At 33.9% G+C, this 27,229-nt stretch overlaps 1 protein-coding gene across 1 annotated transcript; it reads right to left on the reverse strand.

Moving 5' to 3' along the window:
• Positions 1-297: 297 nt before the first annotated feature.
• LOC123717623 (UDP-glucose:glycoprotein glucosyltransferase) lies at positions 298-27,168 on the reverse strand. Its single transcript, XM_045673706.1, has 28 exons — positions 26,634-27,168; positions 26,137-26,390; positions 25,590-25,769; positions 24,953-25,140; positions 24,202-24,406; positions 23,380-23,593; positions 22,431-22,651; positions 21,106-21,309; positions 18,467-18,646; positions 17,110-17,306; positions 16,383-16,498; positions 15,921-16,069; positions 15,024-15,209; positions 14,746-14,924; positions 14,242-14,327; positions 13,494-13,654; positions 12,386-12,525; positions 11,485-11,694; positions 10,182-10,406; positions 9,145-9,318; positions 8,480-8,657; positions 7,659-7,841; positions 6,641-6,744; positions 5,780-5,946; positions 4,950-5,071; positions 3,727-3,867; positions 3,590-3,638; positions 298-2,161 (listed from the first exon to the last, which is right to left on the reverse strand). The coding sequence occupies exons 1-28, from the start codon at positions 26,881-26,883 to the stop codon at positions 2,136-2,138; spliced, it is 4,689 nt and encodes a 1,562-aa protein (XP_045529662.1). The 5' UTR covers positions 26,884-27,168; the 3' UTR covers positions 298-2,135.
• Positions 27,169-27,229: the final 61 nt, after the last annotated feature.

Below are 27,229 nucleotides of genomic sequence, written 5' to 3' on the forward strand. Positions count from 1 at the left end.
ATTATCAAAAACTTTATTGCAATCTGTGGTGTTCGTGACTGGGAATAAAAGTGGAAATCTTGCAAAATAACATTTTTACAAATAATCTTATATCTACGCAATCACATTTTCCTTAAACACGTACAAAATTATTAAACATGGAATAGTTTTTTTAGTTAGTTAAGAATAAGTAGTAGATCCTTATACAAGGTAAGCAAAAATTTTTTTTAACCATAGAGATTTGAATTGTTCGAGAATCTTCAGCAAAGAGATTTCAAGGTGATCTTCGCTGGTACAGCAGGTACGCAGCTACCCTCGAAAGCTGTTTAAAAAAATTGCCAAAAAAATATTCACGGAAACTTGCCAAACACATTTTTAAGAAATTTAAGAAATAAAACAAGAATCTTATTTGACGGTGGAACAGATTGGTTACAATTTTTCTGTCACAAAGTAGCGCCAATTTGATAGATGACAATTGACACCTGTCAGTTTCAGCTTCAATTGAGCCGCTAAAAAGATCGATTACAATGAATGATACTTCAAACATATTTAAATCGAATTCTGTTAATATAAAAAAGTACTTTTTTTAAAACTGTTACTTAAGGAACAATCAAGAATAGAAACACCATTAATTAACTGTTTTAAGGAACAAAATCGTCAAATATTCGACGCATCCATATTCGTTTACTGTACGAAAACAGACCCTATTTTCTATAGAACTAATTATCTCCACTATAACGTAACGTAATGCCTGATCATAAACAAAATTTAAATCACCTTGATCAAGTCTAGTCATAGACATTTAATACAACTATATAAACGAATTTAATCTATAACGGAATACTTCCGATCGGATATCAACTCATTTCGATCTTTAAGTGATAATGAACGACTCGGTACCGATAATAATGGCACGTAATAAAGAGATTTATGACAGTCACCGACGGTAAATACAGCGGCAACCATACTTGTAATGTACAATATCACTGTTTTGACAACTTGAGCTCTGAAATTACTACAGTACCACATACTTTTCTTAGCGGCTGAAATTGGTACTACCGTCGCCATTTTGAAATGTCATACTGACATTGTAATGTTTTTGTTTATCTTCTGTAATTTCTTGGTGTTAAACATCGAATAAAAAAAACAAACTAAAATGTATTTACTTTTATTACATTATTAATTAATTATCGAACGGTTCTGAATGCTAGGTATCTCACAAAGATATTATATTAATAGTACAGGTAACAAAACCTATCATATCAGTTGTTCCTACGTTTGTGTCACAGATATTAAAACCTAGAATTGTATGTTATAGATACTAGTATACAGTGTTTTATTGAGAAATTATCAAGTTGCCTGTCTGCATCTGCATGACTTCAAGGGATTCCCCTTATAATGGTTAATTATTATTTACTGGCAATACTAATATCTATGGCAGCAACGCTGTTACCGGCCAAGAAAAGTATGTAGTAATTTATGTTATGACTCAATCACGATATTACTCAATAAATAAATCTAATCATGTTATGTGTTATGTGTGTATTTTTTCATCACAGCGTGACACACAATTTGACGGAAAGAGAAGAAAGCGATGTAAGAAAAAATACCTTATTAATAAAACATAATTAGTTTTAGTATTCAAATCGTTTGTTTGATAATTGATTAAACTTGTCGTATTTTTTTCAATTTATTTCAAAACAAGTATATGATTTTTATACAAATAGTCAAAACTTGGTAATCTGATCACAGATTAATGGACCATATACGCTGATAAATTTGAAAATTCCTTCTAACTGTTATAATTTTTTGGGATTGCGTCACGAGTTTGACCTCGATAAAAAATAAAATCAGATATAATTAAAACAAGAAAAAATTCTGACTTTTAATTATAGCCATGGGTCGAGTGTATGAACGCGATAAATAAAAAAAAGGTTTACATACTATAGTTTTTTATAAATTAATTAAAATATACGATTGCTGAAGAGATCGCAAAATATATTTCCAAATTATTTTCGTCGCGACAAAATGTAACAAAACTCTTGACATCTTTATTCTCTATGGTGATCAATCATTCTCTATGGCGTAATCTACAAAATTGACTTAAACTGTCCTTTGTCACCTAACAAAAAAATAACAAATATACCAGTGAGTCATCATAATTCTGTGTGTTCGTGTTCACCTGAAACAAAAAAATATATTTTTTCAGGGATTCCCTTACAAATTGAGGTATTAATTAATAACTATGTTTTTCATAACCAAGGGCCAGAAACAGTTATAACAGATCACCGTTATCAAAGATGCTGAGCTTACTGGAGGCTGTCTCCGGCGCTATCAACATCTTTATATGTTCGGATAGAGAGTTCACAGTAGAGATATTGTGTATATTATGTATTTAATATTTTTTCGACATTATCGTATTGAGCAGTGGCTTCAGCATGCGTCTCGCCTCCCTGAGGTCCTAGGTTCGAGCCCCGGCACCAATGGACTTTTTTTGGATGCGCATTTAACATTCGCTCGAACGTTGAAGGAAAACATACTGAGGAAGCTTGGCTTGCCTTAGAGCCAAAAAGTCGACTTGCGTCAGGCACAGAAGGCTGACAACCTACTTGCCTATTAGATTAATAAATGATCATGAAACAGATACAGAAATCTGAGGCCCAGACCTAAAAAGGTTGTAGCGCCATTGGTTTTTACATTATCGTATTGGTTTATAAGGTGAATTGTTAATCCAGTGGATTGCTCTCTCCGAGATCGTTATGAACCCAGAACATCGTTCAGATAGTATAGTCAGTTTACGTTGTAGACAAAATATATTTAAAAAATCGTCGAAATCAATTGGCTTTGGTTTGTTAAGCTTGTCTTCCATATAATGATACATTCTACATAGCATTACACCCACTCTCAATAACGATAGCAATTGAGTAATAAAGTACATTTTAAGTTGCTAAAATTAGTAAAAACTGCGCAGTTTTGTACGTTCTATTGTTGCTTTATTATCCAACCCCGCAATAAACTCGACTGTCGGCATCATGCATACGAACTTTGTAAGGAATTCCTTATTTTGTTTACAAATTGGGATTGCTTGCACGTGAAGAATAAGTAGACTAATAAGTAGGAGTCATAGATTATCTATACGTTTTTCTTCTGTCCATTAACAACTCTCCATAACGCCATCAAATACAGTCCTTTCAGTGTCGTTATATAGACCTAACACTGTTATATATAAACTAAAAAATGTTTAAAAATATTATAAAAACATGGTATCATTTATTAGATTCTTAAATTCGTTTTTCTACTTTTATATTACATTATTTCAATTATCAATGCATCATAAAAAAAATTAAATGTAGGTAATAATTAAAAGTGGTTTATGTTAGTGTATTCCGTTTTGGCTTTTGTGTATGTAGTTTAGACATATGTCAAATAAATAAAGTTAAATTGCAGGAAGTTTGTCTCAATGTTATAGTTAAACTAACCGCGCAAGACTTTTTTATCTATACTCTACGGCACATTCATATAATAGAGGAAATTTAAACTTTTTGGTGTTACAAACTCCATAGTAGTGATCTAAACTGACTGAAAAATGTAATTTTTTAAAATTGCTTACCAGAATTCTTTTCCGTAATGGGTGTATCTTCTACGCTGTGTTCGATTTCCTGAAAAAAATATATTAATTTTAAAATAATAGAAAAAAAATCCAAAAATTATTATACGTTATACATTTCGATTTTAATATTAACTAACCTGATCAGAGTCATTCCTCTGATAAAGGCCGCGACGTACCCGCGCCTGCAGGCCTTTAACTTCAGCATCGTATTCCTTCCATTCGGGTACTATACGCATCGCAGCCGATAGTTTAGCCTCCTTAGTCATTGGGTTGTTGCACTATAAAAAAACACTTGGATATTGTAGACTTGAAATTTAGAAATTATGAGTAAAACTTTTCCCAGGATTCGAGCCTTGATAACTCAAATAAATCAATAAATCGTGTCCACGTGATGTTGGACACTGCCATAGTGAAGCTCACTTTAAATATAATTACTCTGTCTTGAATCGAAAGTTGAATTGGTACTTTGATGTCCAGTTTTCTTGAAGTGAAACTTCTTTATCGGAGTTGGAAAAAAATACCGTCACATTTTTCGGTTACGCGTCACATTTTTCCGTTACGCGCCATTTTTATCATGGTTGATTCGAAGAGATTCGAAGCCATTAATAACAAAAATATATAATAGCGATAACAATTATAGTAATAATTCTAATTCAATTAATCTAATAATCGTAGTAGTAAAAAGGTAAAATGAAATAATTGTATTATTTGCATTCATGTCTATGATAATAAAAGCCTTTTGTTAAACTTTATCTTATTTAACCAATTTCTGTAAAGCTGCAGTAGATCATATTTCGAAAAATAAGGTCATAAAGAAATTGTCACTTCTTACGTGTGTACACTAGTACACGCACAAACTTCTATTACTTTATTAAAAGTAACTTAAATAAAAATTAAATTAATAAAAAAATCTTGTTCAAAAGTCCATTAATACCTTTAATTGTTTTTCTAAATTAATTTTACATACTAAACAATTATTTGAAACTGGTCTTTGCAATCATACTGGATATATGCAATATCCGCTAACCAGGCACATCAAAAATAACTATATATTATAATATGTAGTATGTTATTAACATTATATTAATATTATGTAATTTTATTATTGTACTGTAGTGTAATAATTAATTATTAAACTTATTCAATAAAATATCAACTATACAGGGTGACGTAAATATTTTTTTTTAGAATCCTCACACCTGTGTATGTACGAAAAATCTCCATGTTCCGAGATTTTTTGTGTTTTTTTAACATTTCCTGCCAGCGAGGTTTCAAAAATTCATATATTTTTCTGAGCTTCCTAAAATTATTTAAAGCTACTCAAAAAAGGTTTTAACGTTACTATATATATAGTACTTACAAGATCAATAGTTTTCGCATATGTTTTAGATTTGTTGTCACACCAGGTTTCACACCAGAGCCACTCCTGGGGCAAAGACTTTATCGCTACCTGGTGTATCATGTTGTTCGGCAAATCTTGATCTGTGAAATGGAAACTAAAACATATACTATATGGTAACACATTTAAATTGTTTAGGCCATCGTGTACTTCACAGTAACAACATTCTTTAAAAAAGTTTTATTAATACGAAATTTGAGATTACAATTGTTAATTATGAATTTTTTTTTAACTAAATAAAAATTGCATCATCAAAAAGAATCAATTTTAATCATGTTTTTCTGAATTATAAAAACGATTGAACTTATTGGTTGGTTACTTAGGATACGTAAGCAGATTTACTGAACCCCCCCCCCCCCTCTCTCAAAATCAAGAGTACATAAACGTATTTCTTTCGTTTCCAAGCATAAACAATGTGTAGGTAATAGGTGTCAGAGCAGCAAATACCCCCCCCCCCCCCTAGTGCTTACGTAATACCTAAACGGCCCCTTAACAATATTACATTATTTAACCAAATTTAAAAATGCGAAACGAGACGAATTATTTCAATATTTTCGTACACAAATGCCCTAAAAACGAAAAAAAATATACAATATTACGTTTCCTTAGTTCTCCAATAATGGATGACTAGGGTTTAAATTCCTATCACCTCATAACGTCACCCATAACCCTGTACATGTATTCACAAAAATTATGCTCCTCCATCACAACTGCCATTACTTTAAAACATAACAGACTAATAAAAAATCTTAAAGCAACTGTAAGATGGGCTACCAGCCATAAAAACATACCCAAATTGGAGAGACTGTTAGGATCCTGGCTCAGAGCCTGGTACTGACCACGTAGTCTGTCACCAGCCGCAATACGTCTGAATCGTTTCAGATCCACCACGTATAAGGCACTGATGTGGTAACTTCTACCTTGAAGATGGTTGCGCCAGTAGCCCTGTTTCCAGAACCTGTAATCAGGCAGCGTTATTTCTTTATAAGCAAAACCATCTGTTAAGTTGTCTTTTATAACTGATTTAAATGGAGCCGTGTTGGGGTTCAGCGTGGGACTCTCTTTCCTGAGGTGGTAGGTTCAATCCCTGGCTGCACCAATGGACTTTCTATGTAAGCATTTAAAATTCGCTCGAAAGGTGAAGGAAAACATCGTGAGGAAACCGGCTAGTCTTAGACTCAAAGAAACTTAGAAACACATTCAGAAATCTGAGGCCCAGGCTTAAATGGTTGTAGCGCCACTTAATTTTTTTTAAAACGAAGTGGTCAGTTTTCTAAGTCTGACATTTGGTTAAACCAGAGTCGAGACCAAGTGCTTAGTACGATATGATTATAGGATTCTCGTTTATAATCAATAAATAATTAAAGTAAGTTTATCAGTAGTTTATAGTTTAACTAACAATATCTTGATGGTTATAGCTAATAAACCCGAATATGCTGTTTTGAGACACTGGGCTCATATACATGTACCTGGTGCCTCGAATCAACGGAGATTTATGAATTAAATGTTTTAATAATTTTGCTAACATAGCTATAAGTATTACTCTACTAACAATATATGGACTTATAATGGTCTGAATTTAATGATTTTTTTTTTATTTTTAGTTATTTTCTTTATTATAAAGTACATTTCTTTATTTGTGTTCATCGTACCTGAATCCTTCCATTTCCCGCCTACTGTCACAGAATGGTGTGTACCCGTAAGGAGCACCGCCTAAGTCTAAATCGACTAGCTCTTTGAGATCAGCACGTACAATCTAAAAGTCAGTACATATTTTTGAACTATCATCAAACATATTAATAACAAGGGTTTTTAACCATCCTGTTGGCATGGCACAGGTGACAGTTGACACAGGTAACAGTTGACATAGGTGATCGCTGACTTAGATGACAATTTACATTAGTGTCAGTTGGCATAGATGAAAATTGACAAAGGTGACATTTAAGGAAAACACTTTTTGAACGGATTAAAGCTATGTATTATTATTAAAACTTATAACTTTCTTAATGTGTAAAAGCTATTTTAACAAAAGACAATACTAAATGTGACATTTGACAAATTTGACAGTTGTCAAATGTGACCGTTGACATTGGTGACAGTCGACATAGGTGACAGTTGGCATATGTGACAGTTTACACTTGTTTAATGACAAAATGTAATTAAATGATACGCGTAACTGCTGTCTACACCCAAAGAAAGCTATTCGTAATAAAGAACTTCACTACTCAAGCAATTTTAACTGTATATATCTGATAAATAATTAGCAAAGCCTATAAAACATCCAATAAACAAGTTATAATCAATTTATAAAGGAACCGTTTGCTTTATTCTACTCCAGGAAAACAATTGATTAAAATACAATAATTTAATGCGTTGCAAGTCTTTTGAGAATTGGTACGCTTGAAGACAGTAGAAGGAAGCAGCTGGTTCCACATAGTTTTTGATATAAAGAAGATAATACGTGAAATAGACAGTCCCAATTATGTCGTATGTAGATATCATGGTAGAAAGAGAGTGAAAGAAGTGATAAGTCCGGAGGTCTCAAGGAAAATTATATTATTGAATTTGACCCTGGACAAGTACAAGTCCTAAGGACATGATAAAGATCCTCGGTCCCAAATCCTACCCATCTTCATATAGTACCTTCGTATTGTGTTACATATAACTTACCTGGTCAGCATCAACAAAAATGATCTTCTTAACGTGCAGAGGGAAGAGGACATCTAAAAAGAGTATTTTGTATCCCCATATCGTCCTTTGCCTGTCTCTTTGCCTTTGCAGCCATCGAGGCCAAACATACTGAACCAATTCGTACGAGAAACCGTACTCTTCTGCCATATAAGGTAAAATGTCCTGAAATGTTATAAATCCTAGTATATTTGATTCCATATTCCGCCGGCTAAAAGTTCATCTTTCAAAATTTGTAATGGTGAAATTTTTGTAGAAGTCCAGTAGTTTTTGCCTGTAATATAAATAAAGAGTTTGCGTTGAGTTGAGTTGAGTTTGAATATATAAAAAAAACAAACTCTTTATTTATACATTCATCAATTAAATTAGAACATTAGCAATATATCAATGGAGAAAACTAAACAAACAACCACAAGAAAATAAAAATAAAACAAAACAAAAAATTATAATAATAATAACTAAACATTAAATATTAATAATAACTAACTAAAAGATAGAACAATAATGGTAATAAACAAATAAAATGAAAACTTAAACCACATTAAGGTAAGTCTATGTAAAGATCTGGCTGATCCTATTTGAAAATGATCACGAAACAGATAGCGAAGGACCAAAACCATTTTTTTTTTAAATTTTATGTAGATATATAGATTTTTTTTTAATTTTTATTATATTCTACATAGCCTTATTTCTATAATCTTTGTATCAAATCATTTCTAATACTCTTTTTAGATTTTGTTCCCTAACTAATGACTTTTATGACTTTAAACCGTCTTATAAGCAGTTTGACAAAAATGTCATACCTTGAGTGACGGACTGAGGTAGTTCTTTAAAAACCAAAATTTAACTGGCGACTTCGTATTCTTAAGTACGGACAGCATCATAATCCTCAAGAAGCGTTCATATAAATGCCCCGACGCTACCGAAAACACATTGATTGTTTCATCTTGGCCTTCCTGCTCCTCGCCACCCACGAATGAGCTGAAAATATATGTAGTAATATTCATTGTGGTCTGAATTTACTTTCTGAACGTATTAATTAATACAAAAAAAAATCTCGTGTTGCTTCTGCTGTTAGAACGGATGACGGTCGCTCGAATATCTAAATCCACTATTAAAATAAACTCGTTTTTGTGTTTAAATCTCAAATATGCATTAATTTTATGGTTAAGGAAAACTCCTAGCCGCTTGGTTTTGGCACAAAATTTGACACATGTCAGACAAAGCATCACCTAAGTTTTTTTTTCACAGAAATTAATATAACAGTTCTCTTGGGCCGTAATCAAAGATTTAGGTTGACGCCTGGTAGCTTGACCCCAGAGCTGTTGATTTCCACCTAGGAAATACTGCCAGCATTAAAGACCAAAATATTATCGCTATTAATAAATTTATAAGGCATTGAAGATACAAAATAGATTCCTAAATAAAAAGTATTTAGTCACAAGTAAGCGATTGTCAATATTATTACCTCGCGATAGAATTCCATATTCCGCCTGTATTTTTTTCATCATTCTCAGCTAGAAGATCGAGATGCTGCTTCTCTGGCTTCTTGCTCACGCGCAGCTTGATCACGTGACTGCGCAACGAACTCATCAACACCTGTATATCGGGGCTGCCCAAGGGCGTGTCCGTGTTTTCGTGTCTGTGAAATAATACAAAATAAATATTTTCAGATATTTAGAATAGATTCAGATATTTCCATATCGTGTTCCAGGGTCAGTTATAACCACAGCGCACACACATTACACACATATAATGTATCATTTTCTTCTTTCCATAACTTTTTGAAATTTTACTTTTTTGATTATTATATTTCGTGTTTCTGTGTGTGTGTCTGTTGCGTTAGCAATAAATGTTAGGTCTATGTCAACTTACCTATTGAGATAAATGATCATGAAGTAGAAAAGAAATCTAAAGTCTAAAAGAATGTAGCGCCACTGTTTTTTTATGACTTCTTTAATTTTTTTATTTATAATTGTTACCTTGTATAGTTGGTAACAAATTATAAATATTATTTAATGATATAAATAGGTGATACGGGCAAAAACAAAAAATGCTGGAAGAAAATTAAAAAATGCGTTTGACATTTAAAAGCTATCCTTCATGTTTTTTTCATTTATTATTCATAAAACTATACTTTTAAAGGTCTAAAGTTTAAGACCCGTATTTTGAACGAACCCATATACAATCAAAACAAAAACTGGTTACAGGAGCTGTCAATTTTTCGGTATGAAGTTTGACATATTTGACAGCGCTCAACAGTGACTTGAGATACAAATTAGACTGTGGACCACAGAGTCGTGGCATCCTAAATTCCTGCATGTCAATATCATACATACCAGATATACCAGTTTTGACATTACAAAGTTATACTACAGGCTAAGTTTATGAACCTTCCTAGTGCGGGACTATAAAGCATTTTGGAAATTTTAGTAATGTTTATTATCACATATATTTTTTTAACTAATCAACGTTCATAACACATTTATAAAATAATATACATACCCAACAATTTCGTAAATTTCTTCAGAGCGGCCAGGTCTAAGTCGAAGGATCCATGCCCCAGGGTTCGCCTTTAGTTGGAAGTACCCAAGGTTTGCCATCACGATAGTATCCATGATTTCTGGATTGTCTCTGGATCCGAGGATAAGTTGGAGGCCTCTGGGTGGCGTACCCAGGGCCGTGTCCCATGCATGGCCTTCTAGTAGAAGGTATTCCAGTTCGAATTCGCTGAAACAAAATACCGAAATCAGGGTTATTCTTTACACAGAAGTCTTATTGAATCTACCCTATGTCATATTGATTTACATATGATACCTAATTTAAAAAAAAATCTTACGTGTGTTATATTAACATTACTTAAATTATATAGATATAAATTAATATTTTAGTTAATAATTAGAAGCGCAAACCAAATGGTAGCATCGCACACTGAAGCCAAAATTTAGTTTTTCCCACACTCATAAATTGTAATACAACATTCTCGTGTCCAATAGGTCGATAAGACGTATATTGAAATGTCTCTTAGATTAAAAAGCCTTCAATACTTAGTAATAGTAATAATTTGTTAGCGTCCAAACCCCTCTACTTAAGCCCCCCCCCCCCCCTTTAGTTTGTGTTAGTTATATGTTCATGTTTTAAAGACGTTTAACACACATGTCAACTGGCTTCATCCTACAACAAGCGCCACCAAACTTAAGTCAAAGTAAAATAAAAATACCGTTTGTTCTTGTTAATATTGTTAATGTTTACGAGCACTTAACGTACGTATGTACGTACGTAAAACTTAATATAAATTATTCACATTGTTTGTACACAATTAACTTAAATATCCTGGTGCGACTGACAGCCTTATCGCAACTATCCGAGATAAACAAGAATTCATTAATAACTTCCCTAAGGTCGTAGGTTCGAGACCCGGCTGTGCACCAATAGATTTTCTTTCTATGTGCGTATGTAACTTTAGCTCGAACAGTGAAGGAAAACATCGTGAGGACCGGCTTGCCTTAGACCCAAAAAGTCAAGGCATGTGTCAAGCACAGAAGGCTGATCACCTACTTGCCTATTTGATTAACCAATGATTATGAAACAGGCACAGAAATCTGAGGCCCAGACCTAAAAAGGTTTTAACGCTATTGATTTATTTTTGATTAACTTGCGAGTGCTTTATTGCAATTGCGGTCAATCACTAAATTGATACAGTATATATATATATAATTATTATGTATAAATTTCCTTAAATACCTACAAACATGAAAAAGGATCAAACTGTCTTTTATATTTTACAATTTATGATATTTTAATTTACCTGTGAACCAGAGATTCGACATCCGCTAGACGTATATTGTCAAGATCGTACACAGACTTGACACATTCGACAAGCCAATTGGGCGGCGTCCGCATCTCCATAGACAATAATGGTGCATGGGGCAAGCGGTTGAAACGGGCTATCGCCCCACCGGTGAGGGATCCCGAAGGTGTGAATTGTAGTTCCGCTTCCAAAACGTATCGGTAGAAACTGTTCATTCAAAAAAATGTTCAATTTTAACACCCAGCAATAAATGGTAATGTATCCAGCAATCTCGTATGATAAAGTTAGGAAACCAGCGTTTGGCTCAAACAAGTCAACGGCGTGTGTCAGGTAAAGGCTGATCACCTATTTGCCTATCAAAAAAAGCAAATGATCACGAATATCACGAATCAGATGGAAAATCTGAGAGGCCTATAGATCTAAAACTTCGAATCACAGCTGCATCAGTCCAGCATAAATGGACTTTTGCTGTATGGGATTGTGTATAAATTGTTTAAACGTATGTTGTAAAATTATGACACGTGTCAGACACAGAAGACTGACCACCTGCGACAGGACTCTTGTGAATTTATTAAAAGTACAGATGACATCTGTGGCTTACATTTATTTATAGCGCCACTGGATTTTATTATCTAATTCAAGCAAAAAGTTTTCATATTAGTTAGATACATTCTATTTTTCCATACAAATTGGAATTTAAATTAAAATATCGTTCCGGTTTTATTTAAAACTATCGCTCTGTTTGTTATTTATAGATTTGCATTGTTATTTCTGAGATAAATATCAAAATCCGGCTCGAAGGACCAAACAATAATTGTATTATAAAAAGTTTTACAAATAGTACAATTAGTGAAAATACTTTATATTTATTTCTCACGGTAATGTCTTCAATTATTACCTTTTTAATGGCATATCCGAGTTCTTATCTTGAGGATTAAGGAACAACTTTATACGACAGTTAATAACACGTCGTAAGACCAGGAGCAATGGGGCCAATCTTTGAGCTGCGGTCGAGGCTGGATCGACCACAGCCACGATCTATAACAAAAATATTTCAAATTTAATTTGTTTTTTATTAATTTTTATCGACTCTATGCTTTATCTTTAAATTATTTAGAAGAATTCCTACATCTTCTGTGTCTTATATATATTTTTTTAAGTTAGTGAACGAACATAGTTTCTATATTTTCCAATAGTTTCCACTCAGTGATGCCAACATTGGGATTACTCCAAATTTAGGGAGAATAAAGGTGTCCATGGGGATTTTTAGGGGCTACTTTTCAGAAGATTTTTTTCTCATGATTCTACACAATTAAAGTCTCGAACCAAACCAAATATAAACTCCAAGTGTGGCCGTGAAATATTAAAAAGGTACTACTCCAAGATAGAAATAACAGATATTTTATACTACTTGTATATATTTTTACCAAACAACAAAAACTTTAGGGGGCTTAAATCTATATTTGGGGGTATTCGAAGGTGATCCTAGGGGGAACGTTTTGTAAAAGTTGGCATCGCTGTTTCTATTACATCTAATTCCTCTTAATAATATTAGTCTGTACTCGGAAAGGGATTATCACCGTATCACCTATCGTCTCGCCGTCAACCTAAAGTATGCACGTAGCCAAAGCGTAACAGGAGCTCCCGTACGTCAACACCACGCTTGCGGCTCGCCGACCGCTGGCTGACCTGGTTGGCACCAGATCAGTCTGAATACGAACGTTAAATGTAGCGCACGGTTACGTCCCGGTTTACAATACTTGAGATGGCTATCATAGCCATAGAACTTGATGAAGAGGAAGACGACAGGGGGCAGGAGTTGACGAGACGTAAGCGCAGGAACTTCAAGTTGACCACTCACCGCATCGCGGTTCCTGTTTCGAGGCGAGTCAATTACGTTAAAGATTTCGATTAGTGTGCATTGCAATAGGGAGTTTCATACAAACAATACTGAACGGCTCGAGTTGATGAGTGTGCTGTGACCCTAAATTGTATCATTATTTTACCTCTATAGCTGCCTCATCAGAGTATAAAGGCGGCAGTTCAACCAGGGAATGTTCAGTCTTCAGACCGGTAGGCAAAGGTGTCCTTGTTCGTGGACTACGCGACGCCAATATCGATATAACTTTGAAATATTTTTCCGTGTCTATATCGGATATTGAATCATCTAAAAAATAACGACAATTTAAAAAAAAATACTACATATATACACGTAAGTTATGTCAATAAGTAACAAAAATTTTGCTCGAATTGAAAGTCGAATTTCTCGTTTAGGTTGAAGTTCTTACTTAGTTCAAACAATATTATTATCATACCCTTGTCTAAAAGTAACGAATTATTACAATATGTTATGGGTCTCTATATATAACTTTTGATATAACAATTACTCAACAACAAGTATCTTAATAACGCAACAAATAAAATCTAAACAAATTAACCATATTAAAAATGTGTATGTCGCGTCATGTATAATCTATTTATATTAATAAAAATGAATCGTAAAATATATTGGCTCAAAACTCGAGGACTGCATGACCAATTTTTAATAATTCCTTGTACTCTGTGGAATGTTTTTGTCAACAAAGAAAAATTGGAAGTTTTTTTTTTTTTTTTAATGTTTTTATTCCAGAAAAGCGAACTGTTTCTACGGGGTAGCATACACCCCACATATAGCTACTAAAATTAGTGTAAATTAAAAAAAAACAATCGCCTAAACGACTAGAAACACAAGAGAAAGTAGAGAGAGTCATTTACCATCATCATCATCTTCGATATTTGTTAACGTTCTCTTCTTTTTGAAAACTTCAGCTAACTTCTCGCCGTACACTTGATTGCTGTATCTATGGAAATACATAAACTACATTAGTAAACTCAATAACTCAAATTTAATAACTTATTTTTATATAATAATAAAAAATAATCCTTAATATAGGCATGGGTTTATTGGGTTTGGGAGCATCCAGTTGGGTCCAAAACGAAATAAGAGTTATAATAACCATGTTATTTTAGGGTATTTCTTACAAAATGTCAGATCAAATCCAAATTCATTTATTCATAATGGTACATTGTGAACGCATACTTAATAACGTCAATATTTAAAAAAAACAAAGTTTTTAAGGGAAAAGAAAACAAAAGGAGAATGTTATGGACATTTACGCTGGCATGGCAAGAAACTCTCCACCTCTCTTTCTAATCGATTGTGAGTAAATATCAATTAATTTTAAAGAAATGCGGGTAGAAGCAAAAAATAGAACATACCTCTCCAGTAGCACAAAATCGTCCGAAGAAAAGGTTTCATTGTCAGCCAACGGTCCAATATACCTCGCATTGTACACCAGTGCACGTTCACTCGCTCGTAGCTTCATACCGCGTACGCAAAGTATACGTGCAGCTTTCAGCACCCACGCGTGCTTGTTTAACGCGCTCACTAGCTCGGGCTAAACATACATATTTAGAATTATATTGTAAATGCTGCAAAAAAAGCAATTGACGACTCGTTGCAATTACAATTCGTATTTTATAGACACAAGACTCACCAGTATATCGCAATCCTGTCTCTCATGGCATCCTTCATCATCAAGCAATTGGGCAACATATTTTGTTGCTTTCGCCGGCTCGAGTGTTGTTAACGCCGCTATGACAACTTTATTCAACGATTGATCAACTTTGGATTCTCCATCAACATTAGGTATGAAGGCAACTCGGACTCCACCAGATTCTCTCTAAAATATAATACCTTAGTTTATGATCTACTGGCTTCAGTGAACGTGCACCAGACTGCCCATGTGCGCATAACACCCGCTCGTAAAAACAGCATTACGTGGGATGTTACTGATGTTTTTATAGATTAATATCATACGTTATTGATTAATACGTGGAGCCTGCATCTTGCACTACGATGTATCAAAAAAAATTGTTACGCCATGACTAACAAACTATTTAATCAGCTTCACAGATCACTGCCGTGTAATGCTTTCATGGTGATAAAATTGTTAAAGGCAAGGTGCTTTAACAGCGTGGCGTTGACAGTAATAAATAAATATTGACATTTGCATGCTTATTTTTGACAATGTACTGCTTTGTCTTTTGTTAACATAGCTTTTACACATTAAGAACCAGTCACCGTGACCACGCACGCTGTAAAGCACGCGAAACGTCGGACAAAATTAAATTAAAAATTATTTAAATAATTATAAGTTTATAATAATAATACATAGGTTCGATCCGTTTAAAATGTGTTTTCTTAAAATTTACTGCTTTCTTTGCAAATAAACGTTTTTTTTTATCACATCCTATTTTGGAAGATCAATCCAAAATGTAAATGATAAAACTTAAATTCTTCATATATAATAAAGGCGTGGTAGTTGACTACACGCACAATACACACGACACGACAGTAATATATCCTGGACTATATATACATTTATCCTTACCATAAAGTTCAATGCATTCTTCAAAAAGTCCCGCGTCCTTTTATCATTCAAATCACCAATGACCCATATGGTTTGAGTTATTTTTTCCACCTTTGCCGACTTGACGAAATACTTGAGTAGTGGTAGGGCGGTAGCTAGTGCGTCTCTGCCTATAATTTTACGTCTTAACCATTATCTATGAACCGGAAGTCTTCTTAACTCAGTTTTAACTAATAATCAAATCAAATCAAGGCAATCAAACTACCATACATTCATGTTAGTTTTACATTTATGATTATAAAAAAATGCTCTCAGATTACACTAGAGCAAATAAATAAATTAACGTATAACAGGGTGAACGAATGAACGAGGAACGAATTAATGATAAAGTAATGAATGATGACCGAAAGAATGTGGAACACACTTTGACAGGGACAAATAGTAATCGGAACAATGATCATATACGGAGCAATCAAGACGTACCTGTCAAATGCATCAACTTGTGTATTTTGTCCTCAGTAAACAATTCGGGCGATGATGGTACTCCAGACAAGTCTAAATATTGCGATGGATCCGTGGCCAAAATTCGACGGTTCAGTCTAGAAAATATTTTTGTTTTAAAATCTGATCCTAGACTTCAACGGGCAAACTCATCATAACTAAGTGTATTCTTACAAACTATAAATATGTATCTAGAGATATAATTATTGCAAAATTTTGAACCGCACCAGTGCAGTGCAAATCTGCTAGTAAGGGATAAGAAAATGTATTGGCTAGTCACACGCTACGATTAGCAGCATTAGAACATAGGACGGTTCTGCGGAAGGAAATGGCAGAAGGAAGTAATTTTTTGCTTTTTTGATGACTTAAAATAATGTATTTATTATTACTTCGTTGCATTACAATACAAAAAGTGAACATAATTGAATAAAAGGAGGGCAATTTCACAAGCCACGAGGGCTTGCTCTCGTGGTGACCTGGAGGTGGCTGGAGGTACTTTGCCGATTCCTTTCTTTCTTTCTCTGCCAATTATTGTAAATATTCAGCAATCATAAATTAATTAGGGTGGAAAAATTTAGAGGTGGCTTTCTCCCGGACAGCATTTTATGTATCTTTTTTGTTAAGTGTATGTCAACAAGATGTCAAAGAGAGGGAAAGACCTAACCTATTTATTGTTAAAAAACCGTACTTTGTGGCACAACGTATTTACCTGGGCATAATATGCGGTTGCTTCATAATATAGTCTGTGGCGTCATCCGAATCTGACAGATCACCTCGAAATACCGCCCTTTGCAATCGTCCCGTATGCCGCGACAGGGACGTCACTAGCGCCTCTTCCAAACTATCGACTGACGCCGTCAATGATACCGGACCTTCATCCCATAACGGTACACCGTTTACTAAGACCTAAAATCAAATTAAAAAAAAAACTTTTTGCAATGTGCCCTTGTACGTGGGAGTTTTGACGACATTATTCATTATAGTTTTGCTGCTCTTATTATTATGACATACTCATAATATAACATTTGCAAGTTTATTTTTTATGCCCGATTGTGTGACTATACTAATCAATCTGAATGTACCAATTTCGTTGCAAATGAACAATTTATTATTGCTAGTTAAAAAACTCCGTTGTAATTTTTTTTAAACTTACTAAGTTTTTTTAAGTTGTTCAAGAAAAGAGCGTACCAATTCTTGAAAGACCGGCAACGCACTTGCGAGCCTTCTGGCAATGTGAGTGTCCATGGGCGGCGGTATCGCTTAACATCAGGTGAGCCTCTTGCCCGTTTGCCTACTATTACATTAAAAAAACACCATATAAGTTAATAAAGACCCTTTTTAGGTAAGGAGAGATGACACTCCCCTGCTGCCCAGGGGTTCAAGTATGACGTAAGGGAGCGTTCAAGTATTACGTCACGCAATTTTTTTTTACGTCACGATATTTTTGCCCCCCCCCCCCCCATGAACGCGCCGTATCGTTTCTGTATCCAATAGTAAAACGTTTCGTGACCAATCCCAGTGACTCTTTATACCAAAAACTTACAACTTACAAACAAAAATTATGTGGTGTAAAGTACTGGAAAGTGGAAAATAATTATAACAATAACGCGTAATTCAATCCCCGCCCCGCATCGTAACGTATTACAAGAGGAACGCACCCCCCCCCCCCCTCCCAAAATTCGTTACGAACTACTTGAACGCTCTCTAAGCAATATGGGGAGGGTTTACAAATATTACCCACACATTGTCTATGCTTGAAAACGAAATGCATTTTCGAGGATTCCTACAAAATTATTAATACGTTGTATGTACTATTATTTTTGACAGCTTTGCTTACTTTTGCTGACAAGACGATGGGGGATAAATTGCATAAGTCTGCTTACTTAATACTTGAACTGGGGATGTTTGAACATCCCCAGTTCTCATCTAATGTTAAATGAAAATGTCGTTTATTTAACATAGGTAACACAATGTCGAACGATCCAAATGGAAAGTTCAGAAGGCCTTTACCCAAAAGGGTCCATACATACACCACTGGCATTGCCACTGGTGGTATATTATCTTACCTGGGGATATTTATCAGCACCAAGTTTCCCAACGAACTCCTCAGCCAGTTGATGTCCAAAATTATATTCGGAATCTTCAGAAATGATCTCATCCACATTTGCACCAGAATTTGTAAACTTCTTCAGAAGACGTTTAAGAAGATCGAAGTTAAGCTCCTCCTCTTCCGATGAGCTTAAAAGCTAAAACATAGTTAAATAATGATACGGTCGTTGCATCACCTTTACAAGTCTGAATATGTATTCAGACTTAAGTATGTACTTAAAGAAATTAGGCCAGAAAAGTTAAGTATGTACTTAACTTTTCTGGCTGAGTTCACAAGAGCTGTTTATTATATTATTAGCTATAAGATCTAGACATATATATTTTTTTAAATGTAATAGGAGGCAAACGGGCAGGAGGCTCATCTGATGTTAAATGATACCGCCGCCCATAGACACTCACATTGCCAAAAGACTGGCAAGTGCGTTGCCGGCCTATCAAGAATTGGTGCGCTCTTTCCTTGCTACTTCAGTGGGCAGCTGGTTCCACATTGTCACCACTATGTATGAGCGGCAAAAACTGCCTTAGAAAACGCTCAGTTGTGGAACGACGGACGTCGAGGTGATACGGATGGTGTTTTGTATATTGCCTTGACGTCCGATAATTAAACTCAGCTGCAGGCAGGTATCAGGTATTTTCTTAAAAGGTCGGCAACGCACTTGCGAGCCTCCTATTTGTTATATTTAAGAGAATTATCAGTGTAGGTATTATTGAGTCGTTCTATGTAGAAAATAAATTTGCCTTCTACGCCTGACACTTTTGGGTCAAGATTTAAAATACTGTATGTCAAATTGCGTACATGTAAGTTTTGACTGTGAGACTTGGCTTTAGACGACACGGTTCATTGGTAACCTTTTAGAGGTAAAGGTGATCAATAAGTGAAAGCATTTAAAGATCTTATACGCGACAACTAGTTTTTATAAGCAGACGATTTTCATATAGACACCCGTAGTATCAGCGACTAAAAAAATGTAATATGATACCATTGTATGGTCGGAGAACTTTAGCCGATTTTATCTTCTTATATACACTGCTAAATAATCATATACTTAAATCTTACATGATATTACAATTGACGTCTCTTACTCATTCCCTATGTCTAAAATCAGAAATATCTTGCAAACTCCTCCTACAAAAACCAACCCAGGAGTCCAAGCAGCTCTCCTTCAAATCCTTCGCAATTTTAACGGACTTAATAGTGCTTATCCGGAGCTGGATATATTCGGTAGTGATCGGTTTTAGAGTAAGCATTGTTAGGTGCCTATCTCGAACCTAATTTGCTGTTTTGCTGATGGTTTTTTTTATATGTTTTAATTGTATTTTTTGAAACACTTACGTTTACTTCAATTTTCATACATTTTAGATGAAAGATTTTGTAAAATATGCCGTAGATTTAGTACTATATGTGATGTGTACATCATCTGGGCTTCATCCTACGATTCAGAGTCGAGACTTGACTGTACAAAGACTCAAATGTCAAGATTCAACATCTTTTTGACATAGTATTAGTATATAGTAGTCTTTTGTTAACATTGATAGAAAACACTTTTTTAACCGGATTAAAGCTTTAAAATTTAATTTTTTCGCGTGCTTTACAGCGTGCGTGGTCACCGTGACATGTGTATATGTAAATAATTACAAATTTATAATAATACAAATAGCTTTAATCCGGTTAAAAATTGTTTTCTTTCAATCTTTTTGACATATATACTGATTTCACTTTCGTAAGTGTACAGAAAGAAAAATCTAAAAATAAATTCGGAATATTATGACTAACAGGGGGCTAACGGGCAGAAGGCTCATCTGATGTTAATAATCACATTGTACGAAGGATCGCAAATGCGTTGCGGGCCTTTTAAGAATTGAAATATATAATAAATGTAGATTATGTAAAAGGAAAACATGATGTCATCACACAGCGCGGTAACACCACGGAATATCATAGACATTATAAATTGTCATAGTTAATCTGTCAATAGTTCGGTCAGTAATTGGCGCCTGCGCTGGTTGTGCGCACCAAAGTCAACGTCAAAAATCATTTATTCATATAGGTAACACAATGTACACTTATGAACGAAAAAAAAATACATTAAATGCTTCTAATTTTACATTTACTGCCAGTTCTCAAATCAAGGCCGAAGGGGAACTGGCAATAAACTCTCCGCCACTCTTTTTAATCGCTAAGTTTTTGTTTTACACATCTGTAAGGAGCTGCAACCACTACACCATGTTCCCCATGACTTCTTAAGTAATTAATAATAACAAAATAAATTAAAAACAAAGTTTTATTCTCTATCAGCAGGCGGCATGGTGAAATTGGAGCCCGCTCTTACATTCTCGATGGAACAACACGCAAATACATAGTCGAAATAACTAACATCACCGCATACACGAATTCAAGTTCGACCATTCACCGCAAGTAGCACCCGTTCACAAGTATGACGTATGGCCCCCTCACCATCTTTAGGGAGAGAGAAAACTCAACGCATGGACGCCTCCACAAGCAATGGCATTTAGAGAGAACGTGGACATGTGGTGAGAAAGAATATGGACGATAGTTACAACCTTGTAAATTACGAAATAAAAGTTATATACATACCTGAGTCAAGAAAAAGAATGCTTCCTTGTTGGAATTCCTGTCTTGTGCTACATAATTGAAAGCGCTGCGTATAGCAATTCCCAATGGGGTGTTATTTGGGGCCAGTACCACGCCCACACGAACCGGTGTCGAATGCTTGAGCAACGTCTCACCCAGTTTAAGTGGGGGTAATGAAGATGGTGACGTTGGATCTATTATTATCACCTGAAAGAATAAAAAAAATCAAACCACGGCTTCGTAGGGCAGGAAGTTTTTGTTTATTTAAAAGAAGTTATTTCACTCAACATAATGGTAAAAAAAATTGCATTTGGTCTATGGTTTTCCATTTTAGTTACAGATAAAAACGTTCCTATATAATATGAGTAGAATTGTTAGTAATTATCGGGTAATGAATCCCTAATGGAAACAACTACAAATAGATAATTTTATTTTATAATAAAGGGGCCGTTCTAGAATTCCGTAAGCACTATAGAGGGGAAGACCCCCCCCCCTCCGGCTTTGATTTTCTTATTTGGTGATTAAGTCATCAGTAATTATTTACTTTTTACAAATATTACCAACACATTGTCTATGCTTGAAAACGAAATGAATTTTTAAAAATGCCTACAAAAAATGAATACGTTTTGTGTACTAATATTTTGAGAGCTTCGCTAACTTTTGCTGACAAGCGGAAGGGGAGATAAATTGCAGTAAACTTGCTTACGTAATACTTGAACGGCTCCAAAGATGTCATTTATACATGCAGCTAACAGAACAGATTTTTTTTTATTATTGCCTCAAAGTACTGTTCTCAAATCAAAAGCGAAGAACGCTTGTTAATTTTAAAAAAAATGTGTATTTAGATTCAAAGAAGGATTGTATAAAACTCATTCACTCATTCTATGTAGTCTGTGAATTTTAGTTTTAATACTGCAGAATTTATCAGTTTCAAAAAAGGTTTGTCTAAAACTAAATACTCATTCTATGTAGTCTGTGAATTTTAATTTTAATACTGGAGAATTTATCAGTTGCTGACATGGCGAATTACTTGGGGCAATGTAAAAGAAAAATAGCGGTCATTTCCAAACCAATTGAACAATAATCTATAAAGTGTGGGCAGAATTATTGTCTGGACTAGAATGAGGTAATTTTTCATCCTTTTTTTATAGAACAGGGAGCCAATGAACATTCATCGTAGTAAATACTTTCTATATAAAACTCTTTGACTTAAACCAATCTATAATAATATTACCATCTGAAGTGACTTTGAAGCTCTGATACTTTCCGAATAGAATTTTTTTTTTTTGGAATGGTCTATTAATAATAATAATCCATGCAGTACTTACATAATTATATATATTCCTTCTTAAATTTCTCAGCATACCAGGGTAAGTTGGTCTCAATAGCTCCATGAAAGAAGCCGGCCATCTTCTGTATCTCTCATCAGTTTCTAGATCATTCAACCACGTGATTGCTGTATCTCTGATGTCCAACCCATATTCCTCCCATGTAAATGATTCACCAAGCTCCAACGACATGAGCTTGTTGATAAGTTTTTTTGATAGACCTGGAATGTTAAAAACATTGAATTAGTTAAAGTAGTAGATTATGAAAAGTTAAAAGGCTACCCTTTTGAAGTAATGAACTACTTCAAAAAACTATATTAAACGAGCTTTTTTTATTCACTTGAATAGAAAATCGCACAAACATTCAACAAAGTCAATCAAACAACCACAATTGAAATATTTAAATTAAAAAATATACATAAAATATATATATATATATATAATGTGGGTAGACCATAAAAAGTTACATAAAATAGTAAATTATTAGCGTTTTAACATCAGTATATTACAAATATTTTTCTTATAACCATTAGAACGATTCTATAATAATCGATATTAGAAAAAAATATTATATCATTACAACGGAAACAATATTGTTCGATACAGGTCAATTTGGATTTGAGGTTGTTGCATTGCTAAAATACCTTTATGTTGAAAATTTTGTTACGTCATTGTAGTTCGATAGTAACTATTGGGATAGTATGAAAAAAAGTATGTTTGTGTATAAAATGACGTGACGATACAAATAGAAGATACACCACACATTCCGCACCGTCACCAAAGAGATTTCATTACAGAGTAAGGCATAATGCTAATAAAAAAAATATTTCTATTTATTCAAAGTCAAACTGCTAAGACAAAAAAGATGAAAATCTTAAGAGACCCAAAAAATCCAAGTTTGAAAAATGTTCAGATGGCGGATTGGCGTTTTACCGCAATTTATACATACCAATTGCATGTAAAGTGTTCATAGGTCCAATATCTTCTTTCAGCGAGTTCAACAGAGCCATGATGTCAACCTCTTCAGCATCGTATTGGGCTCCAGAGACCAATAGCAAGGGCTCGGCAGCTCGGAGACCGAGTGAAGATGCCCATATATCCTGGTTATATAGAACCTCATCTCGAAGGGACCGGGGTACATTCACGTGTATTAAAGACTTTGTCTACAAAGAAAGGTGTCAAGTGTCAATGTCAGCTGCCAATATTGAAGATGACAAATCAGTTCGCTATGAAACATTAACATATATATATACATAACATAACATATATATATTGTCTAATATATGTTAATATATATATATAACATATATATATATTAACATATATTAGACAATACTGAAAATTTTACATAAGCCTTAGAATAACTCCGTTGTAATAGAGATTACATTCCTTAAATTACTCGACATTTGCGTGGTTTTCAGCAATCACGATCAGCAACATAACGATGAAAAGCCTTCAAAACATCTAGTTTTGTAAATAATGTAATTAAAACGCGTTTAGATCATAAAAACATTTTTTAAAACTCAAAACACTAAATAAATTTGTTCTCGAAATGCCGCGTCATTTAAAGTACAGTCAAAACGATTTACGACCACACCGTTTAGAACAACAAACCGGTTATATTGACCAAAATCAAAGGTCCCGGATGAATTCTATGTATTAGGTACTTAACAACGTCATCGGCTTTTACGGCCAAATATGAGGAGTGCCTTCGATGTTTTGAACTTACGAAACACCTGAAGATTCACGCACCTAGTTTCTGGCATATTACCTGCATTGGAAAATTCTGAGCGATGGAGGTAAGAACTCTCAAAGCCTCATCGCCTCCAGCATCGTGGGCATCGATGACAGCAGCAGCCGCTTGCATACTGAGACCTTGCATCTGCCATACCTTCAGTGGTTCCAGCTCTTCACTCATTTCTGATAAATGTCTCCTAAACCTTTCCAATGGAGTTCTAAGAGCGGGGAATAGATTTCTGTAAAAGTTTATAAAATTATAGGACTATATTACATATCTCAACATATTATAAAATGTGTTTTATGGTTAAAAATTAATAAGCAAGTGTACTGGCAAAGTGTGCATTAGTGGCGGTTTCACTTAACATCAGGGAGCACCCAGTTATATTAAAAATTCATATAAAATAATTTGTTTAGCAGTTATTGTAATTAAATAAATATTATTTTGTTAGGTGTTGTTTTTAAATGGCAAAAAAGATAAATTAGCTCGTTAGCTAAAATACAACACAACATTCACACACAACACAATACAATGTTCTACAATAAACCCCAAAAATTAGACACCTATCTGTAAAACAAACACAATTTATTAAGAAAAACACTTTTTGCATGGATTGAAGCTATGTATTATTATTAAAAACTTATAATTATTTATATAATTTAAAAATTTACGTTTTTTTTCTTAATGTGTAACAGCTATGTCAACAAAAGACAATACTATATACAATTTGTGTTTTATAAATGCCTTAGATTACTTATTAACTAAACAAATAAATATAACTTACTTTAATCGACCAAAGTTGAAACCGTCTATTTGATTTTGGGGATCATTTTCATCTTCTTCCTCAGATGGCACCGGAGTATCAGTGTCAGACTCTTTTGGAGTCGCATCATCTTGGCTTTTATATTCCGTGCTTTTTAACTGTAACTCAACTCCATATCCCGATAGACGTAGCTTAGGGTTACCTCTTGGCTGTAATAAATTTAAGTAATTTATAATATTATTATATATTAAAATTCATTTCTATCACAATGCAATGTACAATAAGATTTGATTAAATAGCATTTAATTTGTAGATAAAGAGAAGCATATCAACTGTCAACACTGAGCTTAAACGTTGAAGTCACTAATATCTAAAATATTCAATATTTAAAAGTGCACAAGTAACACTAGTATGTTGAGAACTTTGCTTAAAATAAAAAAAGGCCATATGTCAGGTATGCGTCTTACTGAGCTATTTGAAAATTTCAATTTTATATTAAAAACGAAGTATGTTATACATATATAAGACATATGGGGGGAATAAATTTTAGAAAGGCTAAGTTTAAGGGACATTAGAAAAAAGGTTGGGAAACACCCCTATAAAAAAGGACTAAGGATGCATCATTGAATTAATCAAAAGTTAGTAAGAAATTTCTCACCTTAACATTCCACCTGACAACATAGTTGATTAACCCTTTGTCAGCATATGTTGTCAATATCTTATGCTTTACTGTAAATTCTGGCATGCCCAGCTCTCCATACAAAATAGCAGTAAGGGATTTGTTGTCGCTACTTGGATAAGTATGGTCTAACAGATATGTTTCAAGCCTGTGTTCATCCTGAAATACCGCCAGATAAGTAATAAATAAAAAAACTGTCAAAAACTAAGACATCTGAAAGCTGTTATCCGTCTTTACTAAAATATTGACTTATTGATTAATTTTCCAAGTAATTGAACACTCTCTGAACACACCGATTAAAAAGCTCAGGCTTAGTATAAAAGTGGTATATGTTTTATATAAAATTTAAAGGTGCAAGAGTAATTGTAATTTTTAAGGTTTAGTTATACCAAGATCTGAATAATGTTATCGACTTTCCATTGTTACAACTTAAACAATTATTATTTCACTAACCATTAGTGGTTCAACCCAATCATTTATATTTTACAGAGAGCCCATTTAAGCATACATTTATTTAAATACTTACTGCATCATACTGGCTTGTTGATTTAAGGACGTCCCTCAAAATATCATTATCACAAATATTTTTTGATGCAATTGAAACAAATACATCACACTTTACTTGTTTAGCTCCATTTTGAGTAGCAATTTCATCAAACATCCGTACAGTGGGTGAATTTAAGTGCATAGAAAGTGCAAGTTTAGCCATACGTAACTGGGCTGGAGCTAATAATGAACTTGCTATACCAATGCATGTATCATATACTTCTTTGTCTGTATCTGTAATAGAAGGTTAAGCATAAATTGAAGTTTGAAATCATAATTTACGTTTATTAGGGAAGTTTTGGGCAAAGAATCAAAGATGGATAATAAATATAAGTCATTTAACTAAAGTCATTAGGTTATCTTAGATCTGAAGCTATACCTAGATGCATTTTCTTGTATATTATATAGCCTAACAAACAATAAACATAAAATGTACTTTGTGAATATTTAGCCCATGCCAATAATGTTATGACTTACTAAGACTAGACAGACTAGATTTCAATGAATTTATGCCATCCACGAATGACCAGAATATATCGCCACTCTCTCCAGATAAATACTCTGCTAATTCCAAAACTATTGGAGTTGCTTCCCATTTTGCACTGACGAATGTTGTCACTCCTTTTGATTTCTTTTCTTCTCTCTTAGTGTCGGAGCTGGATGCAATTGAGTCAAAAGCATGTGTTAAAATTAAAAACAGTAACGCGCTAAACCCCACAGCCTTCATTGCTTGCAACGTACAAAAACTAATTATTTGTAATTATATGAACAACAACTGAAGACTCTTGCAGCCAAAAAACTATTATGTTCCTAAACTGGTGAAAAATACATTGTTTTTTATTAAAGTATCTAAATACAGAATGTCTTTCATAAAACAATATAGGACAAATCAACGTGCCATATTTTAAAGATATTATGACTATCTTTATCTTATGAGATTAAAATACGAATTCGGTTATATAGCACAATAATTTTGTTGAAGCCTATTGAAACATGGCTTGAAATGTATGCGGTAGTACGAAAATGTCTAGTGTCTTGTCTTGTCTACCAATAGGAGATTTCCACGATTTTTG

Source organism: Pieris brassicae, chromosome 13 (genome assembly GCF_905147105.1).
Source record: "Pieris brassicae chromosome 13, ilPieBrab1.1, whole genome shotgun sequence".
Classification (NCBI taxonomy): domain Eukaryota; kingdom Metazoa; phylum Arthropoda; class Insecta; order Lepidoptera; family Pieridae; genus Pieris; species Pieris brassicae.

What these genes read in the sequence shown, in the direction of transcription:
- LOC123717623 (XM_045673706.1), bottom strand. Translation starts at nt 26,883, where the DNA reads ATGAAGGCTGTGGGGTTTAGCGCGTTACTGTTTTTAATTTTAACACAT. An exon ending in TTGTCAGGTGGAATGTTAAG is followed by an intron (nt 25,141 to 25,589) that starts GTGAGAAATTTC and finishes AATTTATTACAG; the next exon opens with CCAAGAGGTAACCCTAAGCT. An exon ending in CAACCGCATATTATGCCCAG is followed by an intron (nt 16,499 to 17,109) that starts GTAAATACGTTG and finishes AATATTTTCTAG; the next exon opens with ACTGAACCGTCGAATTTTGG.